We start from the raw sequence: 22165 nt of genomic DNA, 5'->3' as shown, positions 1-22165 counted from the left end.
TTCTTCTTCAGTGGGGTTCATCGGCGGTTGGCATCCAACATTATGGTGCATTACCGCCACCTACCGTACTGGAGTGTGGGCCAGAGACAGGGATAAACTAAATCCTACCTGCCAACCCTGTTTCTCTTAAAAAAGATAACAAAATATTTGAGACTATATCTAATGACGTTCTACTCAATATACTCTTTAAACTCATTTCCTGTATCCCCTTCTCCCTCATATTAAATCTCATCCTCTCTCTTTCCCTCTGATACTGCCCACACTGTAGCAATACATGCTCCACAGTCTCTATTTCCTGACAATAATCACACTTTCCTGATGGATGCTTTCCTATCATGTTTAATGTCTTATTCAACTAGCTGTGTCCCACACTTAATCTTGTAAAAATAGCCTCCTCTCTTCTGTCCCTTCCTGCCGTCCTCCCCTCCCCGACTTTCCTCTGTACTTGAAATAAATGCCTTCCCTTATTATCTCTATTCCACTGCTCCTGCCATCTCTGCACCATCACTGTATATATCAGTATTTTTGCCTCTGCCTTGCTCATTGAGACTTCAACATCAACATCCCCACTACTAAGTGCTTGTTTAGCCTGTTCATCTACTGCCACATTCCCCTCCACCCCCACATGGGCTGGAACCCAAGTAAATCTTATCTGAATACCCATCTGTTTAATTCTGCCATGGGTTTGTAGCACCTCATAAAGCAGGTCTTGTCTGCTACGTGAGCTAAAGGACTGGAGACTCATTAACACTGCACATGAATCAGAGCAAATAACTACTCTGTCTGGCTTAACTTCCTCCACCCACTGCAGGGACAACAGTATGGCCATCAGCTCCGCCGTATATACAGCCAGATGATCTTTAATACGTTTCCTGACTTCCACCCCACACTCCTGCACTACAAATGCTGACCCAGTACGTCCTGTTCTTGGATCTTTTGAACCATCTGTGTAAATGGCCACAAAATCCTGATACACAGTTTCCGAGACGTCTCTTAAAGAAATCAGCTATCTTTCTGTAGTCTCTCCAACACTTCTAGATCAACTACTGGAGGCGGGAGTAGCCATGGTGGATTTACAGGAATAACTACCGTTGGACAAAACTCCCTTCCATACAGTCCCATCTCCTTCGCCTGGGTATTACCCACCCACCCAAAGCTTGTGTTCGGTCTTCGCTCATGTTCCCAGCATGCCTGTAAAATCCCTTTCGCAGGATGAGACACCCCATGTCCCTGTAGGTTGACCCAATAATTAATTGCCAGCTGCTGTCTCCTAATCTGCAACGGCATATCCCCCCCATCTCCACCTGTAATGCAGCCAATGGGGACGTTCGAAACACCCCACGACATATTCTGAGTCCTTGCCCCTGTATGACATCTAGCCTTGCCAGTGAGGTCCGGGCTGCCGAACCATATGCTATACTGCCATAGTCTATTACAGATCGGATCAATGCAATATACATGATCTTCAATGAGGAACGCCCAGCTCTCCACTCCTTCCCCGTCAGACAGCGCATCACATTTAGCACCTTCTTACACTTTCCCACCACTCTCTCAATGTGTTCTGCCCAGGTCGGTCTAGTATCAAAGTATACCCCAAGGAACCTGAAGGCCCCCACCCTCTCTAAGTTTCTCCCATATAACCTCAAGCAAACCTCATCTCCCACCTTCCTCCTGGTAAAGAACACTGTTTGAGTTTTCTCTACAGAGAACCTGAATCCCCACATTAGTGCCCACCGCTCTACCTCATCAATTGCTTCCTGTACCTTCCTGACTATGTATGGCACATTTCTTCTCCTCTTCCATAAGGCACCATCATCTGCAAATAACGACCTCCCTATATCCGGCTGTACATTTTAGTCATTTAGCAGACGCTCTTATCCAGAGTGCATACATTTTTTTCATACTGGCCCCCCGTGGGAATCGAACCCACAACCCTGGCGTTGCAAACGCCATGCTCTACCAACTGAGCTACACGGGACCAAGAGACCAGCTCCTGTACCTGAGAGTAAACATCATTGATCATGATTGAGAACAACAGAGGACTAATCACGCTCCCCTGCGGCGTATCATTATCCACCAAGTAGCTGCCTGATAAAGACTTCCCCACCCTCACCTGGATAGACCTTCCAAACAGGAAATCCTTTATCCAGTTGTACATTCTTCGTCCTACCCCCATAATATCAAGCTTGATTAACAACCCCTCCTTCCACATCATATCATAAGCATTCTCCACATCAAAAAAGAGAGCTACAACAGTCTCCTTGTTAACCTGAGCCTTCCTGACCTCTGCTTTTAAGCAGAGCACTGAATCCATAGTTCCTCTACCCTTCCTGAACCCACTCTGATGTGGCGTTACTAGCCCTCTGCTCTCCAGGAAGTAAGTTAGCCTCTCCATAATCATACGTTCCATAATCTTACATACATGTGATGTTAAAGCTATTGGCCGATAGCTTGTTGGCTTCGTTGGATCCTTCCCGGGCTTCCGGATTGGTACCACTACTGCCTCCTTCCAACTGCCTGGTAGTTTCCCCTCCTCCCACACTCTGTTGTACAACACCAATACCTTATCCAGTGCCTCATCACTAAGATGGGCCAACATAACATAGCACACCTCATCTTTCCCAGGTGAAGTTAACCCTCCCTTACCTATTGCTCTTTTCACTTCTGTCCTGGTAAATGGTGCACTCAACGCATCATTTACATCCTCCCTCCTTTCCAGCACTCCAGGATGCTCCTCTCTCGTGTTCTCTCTCCCCCTCTGCACCTCCTCTGACAGATTTGCGGAGCTATGCACTTGAACAAATGCTTTGGCCATCATCTCTGCTTTCTCCTCATCTGTTACTGCCACATCCTCCCGACTCATCAACACTGGATAATCCCACTCCCTTCTGATCCCACTCATCCTCTTAATCATCCCCCACACTTCTCCCACAGGTGTCGCCCTTCCAATGGTGTCACAGAACCGATGCCAACATGACCTCTTTGCCTGACGGATAGTTCTCCTCACCATGGCCTAGGCCTGCTTATACTGAATCAGATGTTGGAAGTTATGTGTCCTTTTCAGTACTCTAAATGCCCTGTTCCTAATCCTCACCATTGCCCCACATTCCCCCGTCCACCATGGGACTGCTTTCCTCCTCCTCCTCCCTGAACTCTTAGGTATAGCCTCAGTAGCTTCCCCCACTAACGCTGTTCTCACCCAGTTATTCATACTATCTACATCCCCTCTCATATCCACCTGAGCCATCACCTGCTCACTCAGCTCCTGAAACTGATCCCACTTTGCCCTTCCAAACACCCACCAGCCTACTCCATCCACTAACACCTCCTCCTCCCTCCGGCCTACTGTACATAGAATGGGGTAATGATCACTCCCTACTGTCGACTCCTCCCATACCTCCCACTCACATATTCCTGCCATCGCACTAGATACCAGAGTGAGGTCCAAGGCAGACTCTTTCCCTCGGCCATCATTCAGGCACACCAGATATTTATTTTCTATCAAATTTTCCATCACTTGGCCATTTCCATCCATCCGTTTCCCCCCCCCAAAGCGTTTTGTGGGCGTTAAAATCCCCACACCACATTACCTTACTACTTTCCTGGCCCTCCACCCTCTCCAGCACTTCCATGTCCAATATCTGACACGGATTATAGCAATTCACTACCACTAGCACCCCTCCTCTCAGCCACACCTCCACCACAACATACTCCTGTTCAATACCTTTGCCTACCATCTTGTAGGGAATTCCTTTCTTTATGAAGGTGGCACATCCCCCCCTCCCCCTATTTCTCGGTCCCTACGAACGGCTGTATTCAATATCCGCAACGTTTGCTTATAAGCAACATTGTACAAGAACAAAGACCTAGCTATGTTTGTTTGTTTTACGGGTGTGCTTGTGCTGGACAGTTGGACAGTAACTTTTTTCTCTATTGCTTAATTCAACTATTAGATTATTCCAGGGCCAAGTGGCTCTAGCCTAATCCTTTTTAATCAACCATTGTTTTTCAATGGTTGAATCTAGCCTAGTAGAAGATGAATATGCACAGCTTTAACACATTATGTGTGTCATGGTCATCATAAGGGAGAATTATTACTGCTATTATCTGCTAAATTATTGTATGCTTTTATTCTTAACAATATAGGTGACTAGGCCTACACATGATGTAGCCATATCATATCCATAGATTTGAGCAGTACACCTGTAGCATAATAGCGTCTTTAACACGCGTTAATTCAATGAGTGAAACTCTGAGGGTGTTCGATTAATCCCGCCCAGGCGCCCGTGTATTGCATCGGCTGAAAGTTGATTGCATTCGATTTGGAACCCTCCCAGGTATGAGCCAGGTGCTCCGTTCAATGCCCACAGCGAAGTCGGCTCAAAACAAAAGTGACGTAATTAAGCATGTGTAGTAATTAGTAGTATTCTGTGTTTCCCATGCAAAAGTGATTGCTTTAGATTACTGTTCATTTGAGAATGGCGCTCCTCCCTTCCTGCTTTCGCCCGATGACGTGAAGGGCCTTTGCCTGGTGCCCCGCAGCTCAGCATAATCGAATCCACTCATTCAGAACCTTGCAGATAAAAATAATAAATAAATCTGGCATGGTGCATAATTCCACAAAACAGAATATCATCTGTCAAAATGCATTTCTATCAGAACGTTTTGTAACGTTACACACTTCTAAACAAAGCCCTGCTTCTTCACAGGCTCCACCCACTATGCTGGATCCCCATCTGATTGGTGGCGCTTGTTACCATGGTCCCGTGTAAAACAGAAGTTGTGATTTATTTATGGAGCATTTGCTTGCCTTACCCTCGTTTTCCTGCTATCCTAAACAGCTTCAGACTGTTGCTTGCGACGGTACTTGATGGCTTTCTTCGGGATAAAAAATTTGGTCCATCAAAATCCCATCGGAGACAAGATGTTAGTGAATCCAAGAAGGTCTGCTTCTCCCCGTGGTGAGTGCTTTGCTAACATTTTACATTTTAGTCATTTAACAGATGCTCTTATCCAGAGCGACTTACAGTTAGTGAGTGCATACATTATTCATACTAACGTCGTCTAGCTACTGTACTGTAACGTTATCTGTGTTAATTTGTTTACACTGACTTACTTGCTAATTAGCTAACGTTAACTTAGCTAAATGGTCGGTCATTAAAACAAGCAGAATAAGTAGTATCATAGCTATGCTTTATCTGTGCTGACATGGATAATCATTCGAAGGTAGAAGTGGTCATGCCTGACACCCTAACTTTGCTTTTACAGATGTGGGGATCTATTTTCTTATAACTAGATGTGATGCCTAGCTTAGAAAGAATGCATTAATGATTAAACATAATAGGTTTGTACTGTACTGATATAAATTGTTTAACATAACAAGCTGTGATTCATGTGAGGAGCTGTTAGGGAGTAGGGGGAGATAAGAACTTGTGTCTCACATACACGAACACTGCCTCTTTGTTAAACCGCGTCCGCTCAAGGACGTGTACTGCAAAAAGTGCCGACTTTCTGGACAAGTTGTGATGATAACAACTTATGCCTGGCAACAGTGTGCAACAGTGAAGCGCCAAGGGGCTGGGACCAGCCTGTGCGCCAACGATAGGCTGAGTAAGTCTAAACCACGCTCAGTCTCTACTCTGATAGGCCAGCAGGGAGCGGAAACTATCTCTGTCAGAGTATTTAGGGAAGAACTTAGAACAATGGATCAGTTCTCTGTCTGCCCTGCGTGGTATTTCAGCGGACCCGTATATACGAACATCATATTTACCATTGAAGTGTTTTGCATTAATTAAAATACTAGTAAATCTTAGAAGACGTGTGTTCACCTCTTTTGTTCCCAATACCAGATTTGAATTGACGCAACTTAACACAGATGAGGTTGATTCAAGGAGCTGGGCTAAACAGTCAGGACTGCCCTCCATCCAAGTCCAGAAGGGACCCCCAAAATGCACCGCTACTGGCAGCATCTACAACCAGCCTCCCTTCAGCCCAGACATACACCAAGGGAGCCAGGGGCAATACAGAGAGATGCTCAAACGGGTTCAGACACCAAGATTTAAGTTAGATGTGAGTACTCTTAAGTACCACTTCTCAGTTCATGTACAGGTGGTATGCCTTAGCTTTTCAAGATTTCAGTTTGAATGAAATACACTGAAAAAAAATATAAACGCAACATGTAAAGTGTTGGTCCCATGTTTCATGAGCTAAAATAAAAGATCCCAAAAATTGTCCAAATGCACAGAAAGCATATTTTGTGCACAAATTAGTGAGCATTTCACCTTTGCCAAGATAATCCACCCACCTGACAGGTGTGGCATATCAAGAAGCTGATTAAACAACATGATCATTACACATGTGCACCTTGTAATGGGGACAATTAAAGGCCACTCTAAAATGTGCAGTTTTGTCACACAACACAATGCCACAGATGTCTCAAGTTTTGAGGAAGAGTGCAATTGGCATGCTGACTGCAGGAATGTCCACCAGAGCTGTTGCCAGATAATTGAATGTTTATTTCTCTACCATAAGCCACCTCCAACGTCATTTTAGAGAATTTGGCAGTACATTCAACCGGCCTCACAACCACAGACCACGTGTGTGGCGTCATGTGGGTGAGCGGTTTGCTGATGTCAACATTGTGAACAGTGTGCCCCATGGTGGCGGTGGGGTTATGGGATGGGCAGGCATTAGCTACGGACAACGAACACAATTGCATTTTATCTATGGCAATTTGAATGCACAAAAATACAGTGACGAGATCCTGAGATCCATTGTGAGGCCAATTTGTTTTAAGGTATCTGTGACCAACAGATGCATATCTGTATTCCCAGTCATGTGAAATCCATAGGGCCTAATTTATTTATTTCAAACGACTGATTTCCTCATATGAACTGTAACTCAGTAAAATCAATGAAAATGTTGCATGTTGCGTTTATATTTTTGTTCAGTATACATTTTACTAAACTGAAGTCAAGGGCACACTATGGATCAACATTGAGTGACATGGACTCTCTCTTCCCTAGCCCCGAATCAGCTGTACTCAGTGCCCCTGACAGACAGCCAGCAGTGTGGATGATGGATGCCTAATGGAGGCCAAGGAAAGATGCATGAACCCTGGACCCAAGTCAGACGATTCCCCCGCAAGAACAGTGAGATGACCAAGTGAGTGTCATGTCTGATTCTAACATTTGTTTCTTGAAGTCAGATGTGTCAGTGGCCTACTCACCCTCTGCCTACTGTTTTTCCTCAGGTTTGTGAAAGAGATGTCAATGACAGACCGAGAGTTCAGCTTATTCTGATTTCCACTACTGCAGTAACACACACACACACAATCCCATCCAAAGACCCGTGGGACCTTTAAACTTTAAGGACTATTGTGGTTTAATAAACTGTGCCATTTTCATCATAGCATGTCATTTTTGTGAGCTACTGTATCAGGTTGTCAATTGACCTCTGCCTTTCAACTGGTACATTTGAGCTGTTACGTCTCTCTAGAGGAATAAAATGTGTAAGTCGCTCTGGATAAGAGCATCTGCTAAATGACGAAAATGTAAAAATGAAAATGTAAAATTGTAATGCCCATGAGGAAATAAGAGTATTTTGTTTCAGTAATTAACTATTGTCACTCAGTAAGATCATTAATTCGGCCTTGGGGATAGTAACTGACTATCTCGGATCAGATACGATATTGTGACTGAAAAGTGTCTAGCCAAATATTTGATACTTCATGTTTGTATTTTTGGTAAAGCTTGTATTTTGCATAATTTCAGTACATTAACTAAATCAATAAAATTATCATCAAACGTTTTCCTTATGTTATCTTTAAAGTTTTTCTAAATAAGCTAACATTACAGTATCATTAACAACATATGAGGTCAAAGGAATATGCAGATATTTTTGCCAGATATCACTTGCTTTCTGTCAGTACACGTTTGGCAGCATAACCAGTCTTCAGTCATCCATCAAATTTACCCCTTCCCCACCCTAATCTTGTAGGCTCCTTCCCTGTTCTCTTGTACTGTATGCAGTGTGCTTTAACTTGCTAGTCCCTTTCTGATATGCGCGTGTAAACTCCTGGAGTTTCTGTGTAAATGTAATGATCTGTGAGAGAGCCACTCTACCTGAGAAACAATGCTGTTTCTGATTACAGGGTCATTGAGTGAGTCAGTCAGCACTGAGCACACACACCAATCTCAATGGCGGGCTTGAAAAATTCAGAGAATGTGGCTGTTGCTACCTGCCGTCTGTATGTTGAGCACTGTAACGCCTTCATGATAGTGCATGGAGGGACAATGATATGAATCCTCTCATGTATGAAATGTATTGGGTATCTGGGGCTACTTGCTCTCAACATAATCTATAAGGCTTTCATTGGTCAATATCTGCTCAATGACAATCAGCCAATGGTAATCCTAGTTTTTACAACAGGTAAAGAAAGCCGCACACATTAACAGCAATCAACACCACATAAAACAAATCAAAACAGCCATTGGTTTTTATTTTTTTCTTCAAGGGGAAATGTTATTTTTCTCTTTGTCATAGTCCCCAACTCTTCTTGTCCTTCACCTCAGGGGTAGAAAACAAAAAGAAGAGGGTAGGATTCATCAGGATTGAGCAAAACACTGTTTCAGTAGATCTGGGATGACCCTCCTCCCCTCATCTGTGCCCTAAAAACATCCCAAGAGTCAACAATCAACATCCACCCAACCCAAAGACAAGACAGCTCATAGAAATATAATCTTACTAACCACGTCCATTCTATGTATTCTATTTCTATGTTAATCACTCTCGATTGGTCACAACCTCAGTTATTTATCAACCCCAAGACCTTTACTGTTCCCTGGCGGTCCCACACGCTCAAGGCCAAACATCACTACACAGGAAGGGGCCAATAGCATGACGCAGCATTAGCTTGCTTTGGTACGAACATTATTAACTTTTAGTGTCCATAGTCAAGTCTGGTAAAGAGAGGAATGATGACGGGGGTGTTTTGAGGATGTTATGGGGAAGTCAAAATTATCAAAATGATGTCAGTGTTGAGTCAATGCTAAGGTCAGTAAATTAGCTTTCACAGGCTATCTCTCTATCCTTCCCTCTATTTCTCCGCCTCTGTGAAACTCGGTTCCTCTTCCCGCTGTATTCTCCAGTGGCTTGTTCAATTAAGGCAGAGTTCTAATACTGCTCACACTGCTGATTGTGTCCTGTCTCTCTGAGGAGGGTCCTGAAGTCTGATAGGGATGGGATCAGTGCACAAACTGACTGAGCTTAGTCCTGCAGTAGTGTTTGCTCAATAAAAAGGTACAGGTTACAATCTGTATATCTGTGGAAAAGCGACAGCTAATGAGAATGTGTGATCAAATCTAGGGCCAGTGTTTGAAATACTGTAGTTGGCTGCAGTTGATCAGTTGGTACCATTGAGCTTGAGCTTACGTCTGGCATTTTACAAGAAAGCGTTCTGCCCTTTGATCCTTATCGTTGGAATGGATTCATCACAATAAGCTTAATAATTCATCATAATACAATACAGGATAATACAAATTATGAATACAGAGGTGATAAAAAATAGCCAATGTTAAAACAAACAAACTAAATTGAAAACAGGATACCACAATCAGACATGCTTTAGAGCAATTAAGTTAGGCAAGAAAGCAGTTTGTCATATCATAAAAACCTCACAGTGAAAATAGTTATGCCCCTTCAAGATTACAAAGCACAGTATTCAGTCTATATATATAGATTTCCTTCTTTCTTTAGAAAATACTCGTTAGCGATTCAAACTTAGGAGGCTGTTTGGTACCACTGTATTTAATGCCTCTGGTTCTGGAACCTCTTTTTTAGTTTTGAGTCCTTTAATTTCCATTCGCAAAACAAATGGAAAGGGACACATTTGAAAGGGACGAAGCAGTTGATAGTATGCCTTTATGCCTTTGTGACGTATACAACTGTGCCTTGGGTGCTCAAGCTCTGAGCTGTTATAGCTGGACTGAGCCATGGCGGGGGGAACAAATTTGACAAGGGTTGAGGAGGAGGGGGGACCATCATCCTGGGTGGAACCGCTATTTCCTCACATTTTGTTGAACCAACAGGTTGAACCATCTCCCCTGGCTTTAAAAAAGGCTTCCAAGCCTCTATTTAATCTTAAATAACACATTTTGGAGATGGAGGCAGAGTAATCCTACAGATGTCATCGATGATAAACTGTACTTTGCTGGCTGATTGATAAACAAAATGAAAGTGTTACACATTTTGCCCATATTGATAAATACAATTTGCCAGCACTACAGTAAAAAGACTGAGGGTACTGCCGTACAACAGATTGAGTTGGTGATCATTGCAGACTTTTGCAAGAACAGACATGTCTTGCATTGTTTTTCGTCAATATTTTGGTCTTTGGTCAATATTTTCCTTCAATTTATACACATATTCATACACACACAAATATGCATGTACATACACACTTATAAACGTGTAATAAACTGGATATTTGTGCACATATGAATTCAGACTTTTTCATAAAGGAATTTTTGCACAAAACATCAAGATTAAAATAAATAAGTAACCCCCCCCCAAAAAAAATTAGTACCTGTTTCATAATTCTGCAGAAGAAAAAAAAGAACGAAAAAAAAAATAATCACACAAAATGAAGTCAAATAGAAAGTAGCCTTATGTACAGCCTTTTTCTTTTTCTGACACAGGCTAAAGGCGTTGTTTTAAATAAACAGACTTTGCATCTTTAAAGTAGCCTGAGAGAGAGGCTAGACATGAGAAAAACACTAGTCCTTCCATGTATGCGGGCGCCAAAACATGGCTGCCACACAAGTAGACTTTCCTTCTCAACAAGAACAATTTCCTTCTCAAGTCCTGGAGTCTCAAAGTCTTTCTCTTGGCTCGGGTTTCAAGTGATGGCGTCGCTAGTTGTTAGCCGCTAGCTCGCAGTGCGAGTCCTCCCTCAGTAGTGTTGCCGCGGGAATGGTCCCGGCTAGTGCTGCCACGGCTGCTAACTATTGGGCGGTCCGTCATTCAGGAAGTAGGTCGTCATTTCCCCTTTGCCCTTGACTTTAACGACACCACGGCACTCCAGAACATATCCTATATCTGAAAGCACCTGGTGGAGGTCCGTGGTAACCTGAGGAGTGAGTGGAAAAATTAGTAACAGAAACAAGGGGTTGTTGACTAAAATGCATTTTGAGCGGCATACACTATGCTTATTAGGAACGGGGTATGACCTACTGAGTGTTAACTGATTGACATCCTCCATACCTGAATGCGGTCGGGGACTCCTGTGCTGTCCATGCGACTGGCCACGTTGACCGTGTTCCCCCAGATATCGTATTGTGGCTTCCGTGCTCCAATCACCCCTGCCACCACTGGCCCAATGTTCAGACCTGAGAAAAGAGAGACGGATCATAGATTCATAAAAATAATGGTTATTCATACCAAACTCATGCATCCAACCATATTCTACTCCGTTTCCTATTAACCAACTCTCTCTTTGGTCTGCCACACTGGTTCCTATCCCACTCAATCCTCTCTGTGTTTCAGAACTTCATGTGATATTATTTAACCTCAGCTAGCTTATTTAAAGCTTTTTTTTAGCTTTTTCAGACTGTTTCCCCTCACCTATCTTCATCTGGAAGTTGTTGAAGGAATGCTCGTTGATGTACTTCATCTGCTCCCTCAGTCTCATGGCGTAGTCGGCCAGAGCCGTAATGTGGGAGCGGCCCTCACGGTCGTAGGTGGAATCATTGAGGCCCGAGGCGGCCATGTAGGTGCTGCCAATGGTCTTGATCTTCTCCAGCTGACGAAACTTCTCCTCACTGATGATCTGAGAGTAGGACAAAACACAAAGGCTCAGGTTTGAGGCTGACCAAAAACGTATACCATTTGAAATGCATGAGGCCAACGATGATAGAACTGAAAATGCACTAAAGGGCAAAAGACACGGAATTCACAATGACACTAAGCGTCCAAAATCCCGTAGGCTACCCTCTCCTCTCCTCCCTCCCTCTTTACCTCGTCAAAGTCAGCGATGATCTCGTTGAGCAGCCTAAGACACTCCACTCCTTCATTGTTGGCCTCCAGCTCCACATAGAACTCAGAGAAGTTGGAAATTGATGCGAACATGACGGCCACACACTCACAGGACTGGTAGTAGAGCTCGTCGTTACGGCGCTCACGTGCCAGGAAGTGAGCCGCCACGTCCTTGGGGAGGATGTTGTGGAGGAGGCGGCGGTTGTAGGCCTGAAGCTCCTCCATCTCCTCCTTCTCCTCTGTGGCCTGGAGGGAGGACATGAGGTAAAAATGTTAAGATAGGTGGGGGACATCTTATACTACACTATGTTCTGCTGTAGTCAAGGTAGAGGAGTGCCCCCCTGTAGGCCCATGGTACCTGCAGTTTCCAAAGGAAGTCGAGGCGTGAAGTGGACTCCACCTGCTGGGCATGGAGGTAGAGCGCCAGCACAAACACAGTGAGAATCACAGGAGTCATGACTCTCAGAGACACTTTGGTCACACTGAACGGGCTGCAGAGAGACAGAACAGGAGGTCAGAGAGAAACAGTTAGAAAGAAAACCAAGAAAGACACAAACCAAACTGCAGAGAGACAGAGTTGATCAGAGAAAATGGTTCATACACACACCTACACAGATATAAAACAATGATTTCAATATGAAAAATGTAGGCACTCACTAACTGTAAGTCGCTCTGGATAAGAGCGTCTGCTAAATGACTAAAATGTAAATGTAAACATTTCAGAAAGGCTTTGAATCCAAACTTACCACTCGTCTGTAGTTTCATTGAAACTGGACCATTGAATTGTTTCATTGAAATCACTGGAGGAGTAAAATAAGAAAGAAAATGGTTTAGTCAAATTAATTTGCATAAGAAAACATCGATGACCACAACGTTGAACCCTCCTGAAAGCAGCCCCAGTACTCACAGGGCTTTGGAGGTGACGAAGAGGTCAGCATTGTCGAACAGCGCCACCTGTGGCCACTCCATCAGCAGCAGGAAGGTGAGCTGGATGAGCAGCATGAGGGCCAGCTTCCCTATACTGCTGATCTGGAGGAACACTGAACAGGCCAGCAGGGTCAGCAGCACACTGTAGCTGAAATACTGAGGGAGAAAAGGACATAGAGAACTGATTGATGATCAGATTAACATGTTATTTATAAAGAACATAAACGTCCCTTTTTCAGGACCCCTTTCAAAGATAATTTGTAAAAATCCAAACAACTTCACAGATCTTAATTGTAAAGGGTTTAAACACTGTTTCCCATGCTTGTTCAATGAACCATAAACAATTAATGAACATGCACCTGTGGAACGGTCGTTAAGACACTAACAGCTTACAGACGGTAGGCAAATAAGGTCACAGTTATGAAAACGTAGGACACTAAAGAGGCCTTTCTACTGACTCTGAAAAACACCAAAAGAAAGATGCCCAGGGTCCCTGCTCATCTGCATGAACGTGCCTTAGGTATGAGGAGTGCAGATGTGGCCAGGGAAATAAATTGCAATGTCCGTACTGTGAGACGCCTAAGACAGCGCTACAGGGAGACAGGACGGACAGCTGATCGTCCTCGCAGTGGCAGACCACGTGTAACAACACCTGCACAGGATTGGTACATCCGAACATCACACCTGCGGGACAGGTACAGGATGGCAACAACGACTGCCCGAGTTACACCAGGAACGCACAATCGCTCCATCTGTGCTCAGACTGTCCGCAATAGGCTGAGCAAGGCTGGACTGAGGGCTTGTAGGCCTGTTGTAAGGCAGGTCCTCACCAGACATCACTGGCAACAACGTCGCCTATGGGCACAAACCCACCGTCGCTGGACCAGACAGGACTGGCAAAAAGTGCTCTTCACTGACGAGTCGCGGTTTTGTCTCACCAGGGGTGATGGTCGGATTCGCGTTTATCGTCGAAGGAATGAGCGTTACACTGAGGCCTGTACTCTGAAGCGGGTTCGATTTGGAGGTGGAGGGTCCGTCATGGTCTGGGGCAGTGACTCACAGCATCATCGGACTGAGCTTGTTGTCATTGCAGGCAATCTCAACGCTGTGCGTTACAAGGAAGACATCCTCCTCCCTCATGTTGTACCCTTCCTGCAGGCTCATCCTGTGCATGATTTCTTGCAAGACAGGAATGTCAGTGTTCTGCCATGGCCAGCGAAGAGCCCGGATCTCAATCCCATTGAGCACGTCTGGGACCTGTTGGATCGGAGGGTGAGGGCTAGGGCCATTCCCCCCAGAAATGTCTGGGAACTTGCAGGTGCCTTGGTGGAAGAGTGGGGTAACATCTCACAGCAAGAACTGGCAAATCTGGTGCAGTCCATGAGGAGGAGATGCACTGCAGAACTTAATGCTGACTGTTACTTTTGATTTTGACCCCCCCTTTGTTCAGGGACACATTCTTCCATTTCGGTTAGTCACATGTCTGTGGAACTTGTTCAGTTTATGTCTCAGTTGTTGAATCTTGTCATGTTCATACAAATATTTACAAATGTTAAGTTTGCTGAAAATAAACGCAGTTGACAGTGAGAGGACGTTTCTTTTTTTGCTGAGTTTATAAAGACATCAGTATACAACCTGACATCAGTGACACACCCACTCACCTCTGGGAAGGGACATGAGGGGCCCTGGCTGGGACAGATCTCTAGACCCCCATCTACCGACACAGACAGGTTGCGGATGAGACAGGGTGTCACCATGGAAACAGAGGTGTTCAGCTCCCGGGCGACGCAGTCCACCAAACTCTCCGTGTCACAGGCAAACTACAACCGAGGAGACACACACATACATGTTAAATTGTGGGAAAATGTTTGCTGTAGGTGTGTGTGTCAATCTGTTCAGTCTCACCATGTTGACAAAGGCAGAGATGAAGACGAGGATGATGGTGAACACCCCCACCAGAGTGCTGTTGGTACGAGACTGGACTATCTTCTTTGACACTATCTGCATCGCAGCTGGAAACAGCTACAAGAGCGGAGGAATAAAGGAAATAAAGTTTAGTGTCCAGAATGCATGTGGGTGTGTCCAGTAGGTGATGTGTGTGTTGTGGAGGCCTTACCTTAATGCAGGAATATATGGCACAGATGAAGAGGATGTTGGCGAGGATGATGAAGATACTGATGTAGATCCCCAGCATGACCGGGGTGCTGCAGGAGGAGACACACAGACAGGACGACTCAGAAACGTGTGTGTGTGTATGTGTGTGTGTGTGTACGCGTGTGTCACTCACTGTGGAAATATGACAATCTGGATGAAGGAGATGAAGCAGAAGACCAGGAGGGTACAAGCCACGTAACCCCCAAAGCGATCGTCTACCTTCTTCGAATACTACCAGAGAGAAAGATCAAAACTCATTCAAAAAACAAATCTTAGGAAACTATCAGCAGACTTCAACTATGAATATGAACTACATAACACACCAGGGATGAACTAAATAAAGCCCAGAGTATTCTGGGATATGTACGCAGATACCTTTTTCTCCAGGCTAGAGGTCTGGAAGGTGAGCAGGAACTTCTTGACGTGGTCTTTCCTCAGCTGGTCGATGCTGCGGGCATCGATGGCTCGCCCCAGAAACTCATCCACCTCATCTTCAGGGTTCATTGCCTCCTGGGCACCACGGCTGGAAAGGGGGAGGGAAGCGAGGGAAGAGGTAGAAAGATATAAGAGAAAGGTAAGATGGTAAGACCTTTAGAGTATGTGAATGTGCATTTTGGCACGTGAGCCTGTCTCCCTGGGTGTGTATTTAGGTGAGTGTTTATATGTGTATATCACAAACATCCTCAGAGCAATAACCACTCACTTGTCTTTGCTGGACGACTCATCAATCCCCTGAGAAAGAGAAAGAAAAGGAGGATTAACCAACATACAAAACCCAGACGAGAGATGTAAAAGAGAGGGATTAGCCCTAGGGGAGAGATGCAGCTGGCCCTCAGGAGACAGAGAGGAAAGACAGTACAGACAATCGGTAGACACTGGGGAACATAATGGAGAGACTACTACAGGGTTTCCCAAACACGGTTCAGGGGACCCCAAGGGTGTTTTGTTTTTTCCTTAGCACTACACAGCTGATTCAAATAATAAAAACCAAAACGTGCACCCCTTGGGGTCCTCAGAACCAAGTTTGGAAAACGCTGGTAGTGGGACACACAGAGCACTCTGAAGAGAGGTAACATTTAAGGGTGAGACTATTGGGATACTATAAGTACAAGTAGGGGAGAAGCAGGAGTGACACAAATGATCCAAGAAAGAGAGAGGTCTCGTCTCACCATCTGTCTGAAGACTTTGGAGTCCTTGGTCCTGGAGAACCTTGTGTCGGGCACCCAGCGAGGCATCAGGCCCTCGTTAGAGTTGGACCGCGTCCTCTGCATCTTGGCCATCATAGCCTTCTCATCTTTCTAGACAGAGGAAAGCACAGACAGAGACAGAGGTTAGACAACTGAACGGGTGAAACCCTGGTGTGGATTAAAGTGGTGCAAACATGGACAACCCAATGGGTCGTTTCACCAATTCAGTGCATTTTGAGTTGTGTAACTTGTAAGGGTTGGTGTGAGGTGTGACACAGGTGCGGTCCAGGATATACAGTAGGCAGTAGGCAGAGATGGTGAAACAAGGATCTTTACTGGTGGTCCCGAAGCCAAAATACAAAATAACGGACTTATCACGATAAAAGAAAGGCTGAGCAAATAAGTCTCCAAAAACCGTCTGACAGCCAAAATACGAAATACTACCTACGACTGAAACAAATAATGAAACAGGTCTCCGATCAGACACTGAGTAGTACTACTGGACATAAAGAAACTAACAGAGAAAACTAAGCAAGGGAACACAGGGAAGTGAGGGCATAAATTCACAGGTGAACAGGTAGACACAGGTGACACCAATAGGATACTGATTAGTCCAGACTGTGAGTGAGGATGTGCCTAAGGTTGTCGGAGGATGACACCTAGTGGTTCGCTCGCTTTCGGGTTCCAGGTGAAGGAGCGCACGCTCTTCTGGGTGAGGGCTGTCAGGGGAGCGGCGAGCAGCTAGGGAGCTAAAATTGTGAATAAATCGCCTATAAAAATTAGCGAACCCTAAAAACCGTTGTAGTTGCTTGAGGGATGAGGGCTGGGGCCAATCCAGTACCGCGCTAACCTTGGCTGGGTCCATCTGTAGGTCCCCCTGGGTGACGATGAACCCCAGGAAGGAGACTGTCTCTGTGTGGAACACGCACTTCTCTGCCTTGACGTAGAGCTGGTGATGGAGAAGGCGTTGGAGGACCATCCGAACGTGCTGCTGGTGTTCACTCATGTCCTTTGAGAATATTAGGATGTCATCCAAATACACGAAGACGCTGTAGTCGAGGAGGTCCCAGAGCACGTCATTGACCAACGCCTGGAACACCGCAGGCTTGTTGGCTAGACCGAACGGCATGACGGTACTCGTAATGCCCACTGGGTGTGTTAAAAGCCGTCTTCCACTCGTTCCCCTCCTGAATCCTCACCAGGTTGTAGGCATTGCGTAAGTCCAGCTTGATGAAGTCCCGGGCTCCCTGCAACGACACGAATGCCGTCGTCATCAGTGCACGGCCGCTGCCCACCGTCCTTTTTCCCCACAAAGAAGAAGTCCGCGCCAGCCTTTTCGATATACTCCCTCATGGCCAGCGTCTCCGGCCGAGACAAGAAAAACAATCACCCTCGTGTGGGCATGGCGCCCGGCAGGAGATCGATAGCGCAGTCGTATGGCCTGTGAGGAGGTAGGCCCTTGGCACACCTCTTACTAAACACCTTCCCCAGATCCCAATACTCCCGGGGAACGCCTGCCAGGTCTGGGCCGGTGACGTAGTCTGTAGCCGCCATCTTCCCAGTGGCAACTGCTGCTAGAGCGGTAGGCGGTTCGGAGTGCGGGCCCTGGGGAAGAGGTGAGGACTGGTAGGTGGTCTGGGACGGTGGTTTGGGCTGACGAGTGGTCGGTGGAGACCGGAACAGGACGGGGGCGGAGCCTCCCTCCAGGATGAGCCGCCCCGTGGACCAGTCTATCCGGGGTTTGTGGGCGACCAGCCAGTGGTGCCCGAGGACGAGGGGAAACTCTGGAGAGTCTACAATGAAAAACTGGATATCCTCCCATAGCCCCCCCGCCACCCGGACACGCACAGGGACAATGCGCCGGGTGATGAAGCCCGACCCCAACTGCCGGCCGTCCAGGCCCATGACCGGAACCGGCTCGGAGAGGGAGAGTAACGGAACGCTCCACCCTTGGGCCAACCCCGCGTCCATCAGGTTTACCGCGGCCCCAGAATCCACCAGTGCATGCTCCCGACGCGCAGCGCAGGCCCACTGAACCCTTACGGGGAGAAAAGTCTGGGAGTCTCTGGAGTTGGGGTTTCGGTTCCGCCTCTCGAGCCCGGGTCTAAAACTCCACGGAGTAGTACGCCACCGAACGGTCACCCTGCCGACAGGCCGTGAGCCGCCTCCCGGCCTCGTGTCCCGACACCACCCGAGAGGTGTCGAACACCTTGCGTAGCTCCCGGGTGAATTGGTAGGAGTCGGAGCACGCTGGAGTTTGGCTATCCCACTCCGCGGTAGCCCAGGAAAGGGCCCGACCTGTCAACAGAGTGATGATGTAAGCCACCCGGCCCTGCTCCGTCGGGAAGGAGGAGGGTTGTAGGCTGAATATCAGGGAACACTGGGTGAGGAATTCCCTGCAGCCCTCTGGACGTCCGTCATACCTCTCCGGAGGTGGTAGGCGGGGTTCCCGCAATGTCGCAGGTGAGACTGAAGACGCCGCGGCCGCGGCTTTCGCTCCGCCGGCTGCCGGGGCTGGTCGGGTGTCCACCCGGCCCTGCACGGCGATCATCAGCTGGCGGAGATTCTCGATGATCTGCTGCAGGCTGCGGTCGTGTTGGTTCAGCATAGCTCCCTGTGTTGCCAATGCGCTCCGATACTGTGCTGCCTCCGCTGGGTCCATATTGGCTCAGTTTTCTGTAAGGGTTGGTGTGAGGTGTGACACAGGTGCGGTGCAGGATATACAGTAGGCAGTAGGCAGAGATGGTGAAACAAGGATCTTTACTTGTGGTCCCGAAGCCAAAATACAACAATACGGACTTATCACGATAAAAGAAAGGCGGAGCAAATAAGTCTCCAAAAACCGTCTGACAGCCAAAATACGAAATACTACCTACGACTGAAACAAATAACGAAACAGGGAGAACATTTCTCAAGTACCTGTACATAGGTCTCTGATCAGACACTGAGTAGTACTGCTGGACATAGAGAAACTAACAGAGAAAACTGAGCAAGGGAACACAGGGAAGTGAGGGCATAAATACACAGGTGAACAGGTAGACACAGGTGACACCAATAGGATACTGATTAGTCCAGACTGTGAGTGAGGAGGTGCCTGAGGGTGTTGGAGGATGACACCTGGTGGGTCGCTCCGGAACTGCGACCCCCTCCTGTAACAGTAACTTGGTCAAAAAATACCTTGATTTCACTTAATTTTAACATTCTGTCATAAAGGGCACATGTTCAATATCATACATTTTTTAAAATCTAATCTCAATAGGTTAAAGAGCAACTATGCCACTTTTCAACCTCATATTCATTATCTTCAGCACCAAACCAGTGTCTGTGTGAAAACGGCGCATTTCTACATTTTATAGAAATAAATATATACTGAACAAAAATATAAACACAACATGCAACAATTTCAAAGATTTGACTGAGTTTCAGTTCATATAAGGAAATCAGTCAATTAAAATAAATTCATTAGGCCCTAATCTATAGATTTCACATTGTCATGACTCATGGGTTGAGGATCAAACATGCCGGCTAGGCAAAGGTTTGAACACCCCCTTTCCTGGGGGCCAGTTTTATGACCGGTCATAAATACCGTGCAGACTTTCTCTTCCTTGCCATGATGTATTGGGAGAATCCCTTTGTTAACAAAGTAAGTTTTCCTGCCAAGACTCCAACATCCAAAAGTGGATAATGAAACAATATTCCTACTTAAAAGAATGTGGGAAATGGTTGGTGGGGACTTAAAGAAAAATCATGTCAAATTCGTTACTATGTTGTGATGTCATTAAAGATGGTGGAACAACATAACTGTATCTCTGGGGGTGTACACTTCCCAGTTATGAGGTTTGCATCCAATTGTTATATAAAACGAATGATTAAATATAATAATACTTTTGTGAAGATAACAATGTGATTTTAGCATTCTAGATGAGATGATTGTTTTCCATATTGATTTGTTCTCAGTCAGTGGCCACGCCCCTTTTACCCTGAGTGCATAAAAAGCCTCGTGAAGAAATTCACCTCAGACCAGCAGACGTGAAGTGTGAGCTAAACGTTGCAAATGGTTGAATTTCATACCAGACCAGGAAGCCCACGGCTTAGAATGGTTGACACTCTACAAGACCAGCAGACGTGAAGTGTGAGCTAAATGCTTAAAAATGGGTTAAACTACAACTCCATTACCAAAGGAAGACCAAGCAGATTTTGGTATAAGCCGAATGTTGCAAATGGTAGAATTTCTATTAGACCAGGAAGCGTGAAGCTGAAGCTACACGGCTTAAAATGGTTAGACCAAGAAGACCAGGAAGCCCCACGGCTTAAAATGGTTGAAACTCTACAGACCAGCCGACATGCAGCGCGAGCTGAATATGGCAAAATGTTGAAACGAGGTGAAGAAGAAGACAACGCACCAGACCTTATCATCTCAGTCTGCAGCTGGCATGTATAGTCGTCTAGAGAACTTTCACTACAGACATGAGAGGAGAGGACAATCCCTCTCAGACAACCGCTGGTACATCTGAAGTATATATTCTAACCACTACTACGACAAGAAACTCTACAAAGGACATTGGGATCTCTGGTGGGCAAACCAGAGTCCTACCTCATCAACTCAACTATCGAGTACAGCTACACGTAAATACATGTTGCATTTCTAATCCGAATGAGCGTTATTAGGCTGCATAAGTATTATGATTTCCGTGAGTGTAACCACGATAGTTTGAATCTCTGTCTCTCCCTTCCACTCTGACCCTCCTTCTACCCAAGCATTCATGCTATTGTTGGTCCAGTCCACTAGGGACCTGTTTTCATTGTATTACGTTAGTAATCAATAACCTATGTGTGTGTATGTGTGTGTGTGTTTGTATTGTGGTATTATTTAGTTAGTTAGTAAATAAATAATTAAGCCAATTTGTGTTTTGCTGATTGATCAATACATTTAGGGTTCTTGCAGGTTCAAGGATTTTGCGACATTCAGAATGAGACTGATAAGAGGTAATTATTTAATAAGTGACTGTTATCGATATATAAAATATATATATCTTCGGGAGATGGTAACTTGTTAAACAACTTCTTCCGTGGTGCCCCAAATTCCTAATGAGTTAATTGTTACATTATTAATTTAATTGAGTGACAAACATAGTTAGGTGATTCGATAAATAACAGTCATACATTAAAGTAAGTCACCTCACGACAACATGACTGGGCAAGGGCGCAGGCATGGGTGGGCCTGGGAGGGCATAGGCCCACCCACTTGGGAGCCAGGCCCACCCACTGGGGAACTATGCCCAGCCAATCAGAATGAGTTTTTCCCCACAAAAGGGCTTTAGAAAAGGGCTTTAGAAATGACTTGACATTTTGGGGTTAAGTAGTTTACAATCTTCCTAGAAGTCACAGAGGGTGCACAGAGTGACATGTCAAAATGCAGAATTTTGCCACTTTATCAAGTCTTTATTCATATAAAAAATCAGATTTATTGAATTATCCATGTGGTCTATATTAAAGGGCACTTAATTTAATATAACATGCTTTTAAAATATATTGGTGCACAATGTCTACTTCAAATATCAAAGGGACGCAAAAGGCACTCTTCGTGGAACAACCTCAATTCTCTAGTGTTTGGAGAGCCCTGTAAACTGTCACACAACTGTATGTGTGGTGGTTGGCAAGAATAGGAAGTATTTTTATCCCTGACCCGTTTCTGGCTGCAGCCCAGCACTAGGAAGGTCTCAATGCTGTTCTCCTTCAGGTAGGCGTTCCTCTCCCCTCCGAAACCCGGCTCCACCTCATAATCCCCATTCAGATACTGCAGGGTGGCCTTGGTGATGTGGATCCTCCTGGGAGAGGGACACAAGGTCAGTCTGTGTGTGTGT

General features: G+C 45.6%; 1 protein-coding gene and 1 pseudogene across 2 annotated transcripts in view; one reads left to right on the top strand and one right to left on the bottom strand.

The window, feature by feature from the left end:
- The first annotated feature begins 4870 nt into the window (after nt 1-4870).
- LOC311150134 (sperm microtubule inner protein 11-like) lies at nt 4871-7301 on the top strand (annotated as a pseudogene). Its single transcript has 4 exons — nt 4871-4961; nt 5876-6073; nt 7026-7164; nt 7253-7301. The product of its transcript is annotated as a sperm microtubule inner protein 11-like (transcript).
- Nucleotides 7302-8483: 1182 nt separating this feature from the next.
- LOC311150109 (adenylate cyclase type 6-like) overlaps nt 8484-22165 on the bottom strand; it is a 53056-nt gene continuing 39374 nt past the window's right edge. Inside the window, exons 9-23 of the mRNA XM_084187395.1 lie at nt 21988-22129; nt 16284-16412; nt 15818-15846; nt 15490-15637; nt 15248-15345; nt 15077-15164; nt 14866-14982; nt 14622-14780; nt 12941-13116; nt 12780-12833; nt 12392-12524; nt 12016-12279; nt 11623-11827; nt 11263-11387; nt 8484-11128 (exon numbers count right to left, since the gene is read on the bottom strand). Coding sequence (XP_084043521.1) covers nt 11000-11128; nt 11263-11387; nt 11623-11827; nt 12016-12279; nt 12392-12524; nt 12780-12833; nt 12941-13116; nt 14622-14780; nt 14866-14982; nt 15077-15164; nt 15248-15345; nt 15490-15637; nt 15818-15846; nt 16284-16412; nt 21988-22129 — 1996 coding nt within the window. The 3' untranslated portion in view covers nt 8484-10999. The remainder of the gene's footprint in view (nt 11129-11262; nt 11388-11622; nt 11828-12015; nt 12280-12391; nt 12525-12779; nt 12834-12940; nt 13117-14621; nt 14781-14865; nt 14983-15076; nt 15165-15247; nt 15346-15489; nt 15638-15817; nt 15847-16283; nt 16413-21987; nt 22130-22165) is intronic.

This window comes from Coregonus lavaretus (genome assembly GCF_964263955.1).
Source record: "Coregonus lavaretus genome assembly, chromosome: 22".
Taxonomy (NCBI): Eukaryota; Metazoa; Chordata; class Actinopteri; order Salmoniformes; family Salmonidae; genus Coregonus; species Coregonus lavaretus.
Note: the sequence above shows the minus strand (reverse complement) of the source record. Positions and strands in the feature narration are given on the sequence as shown.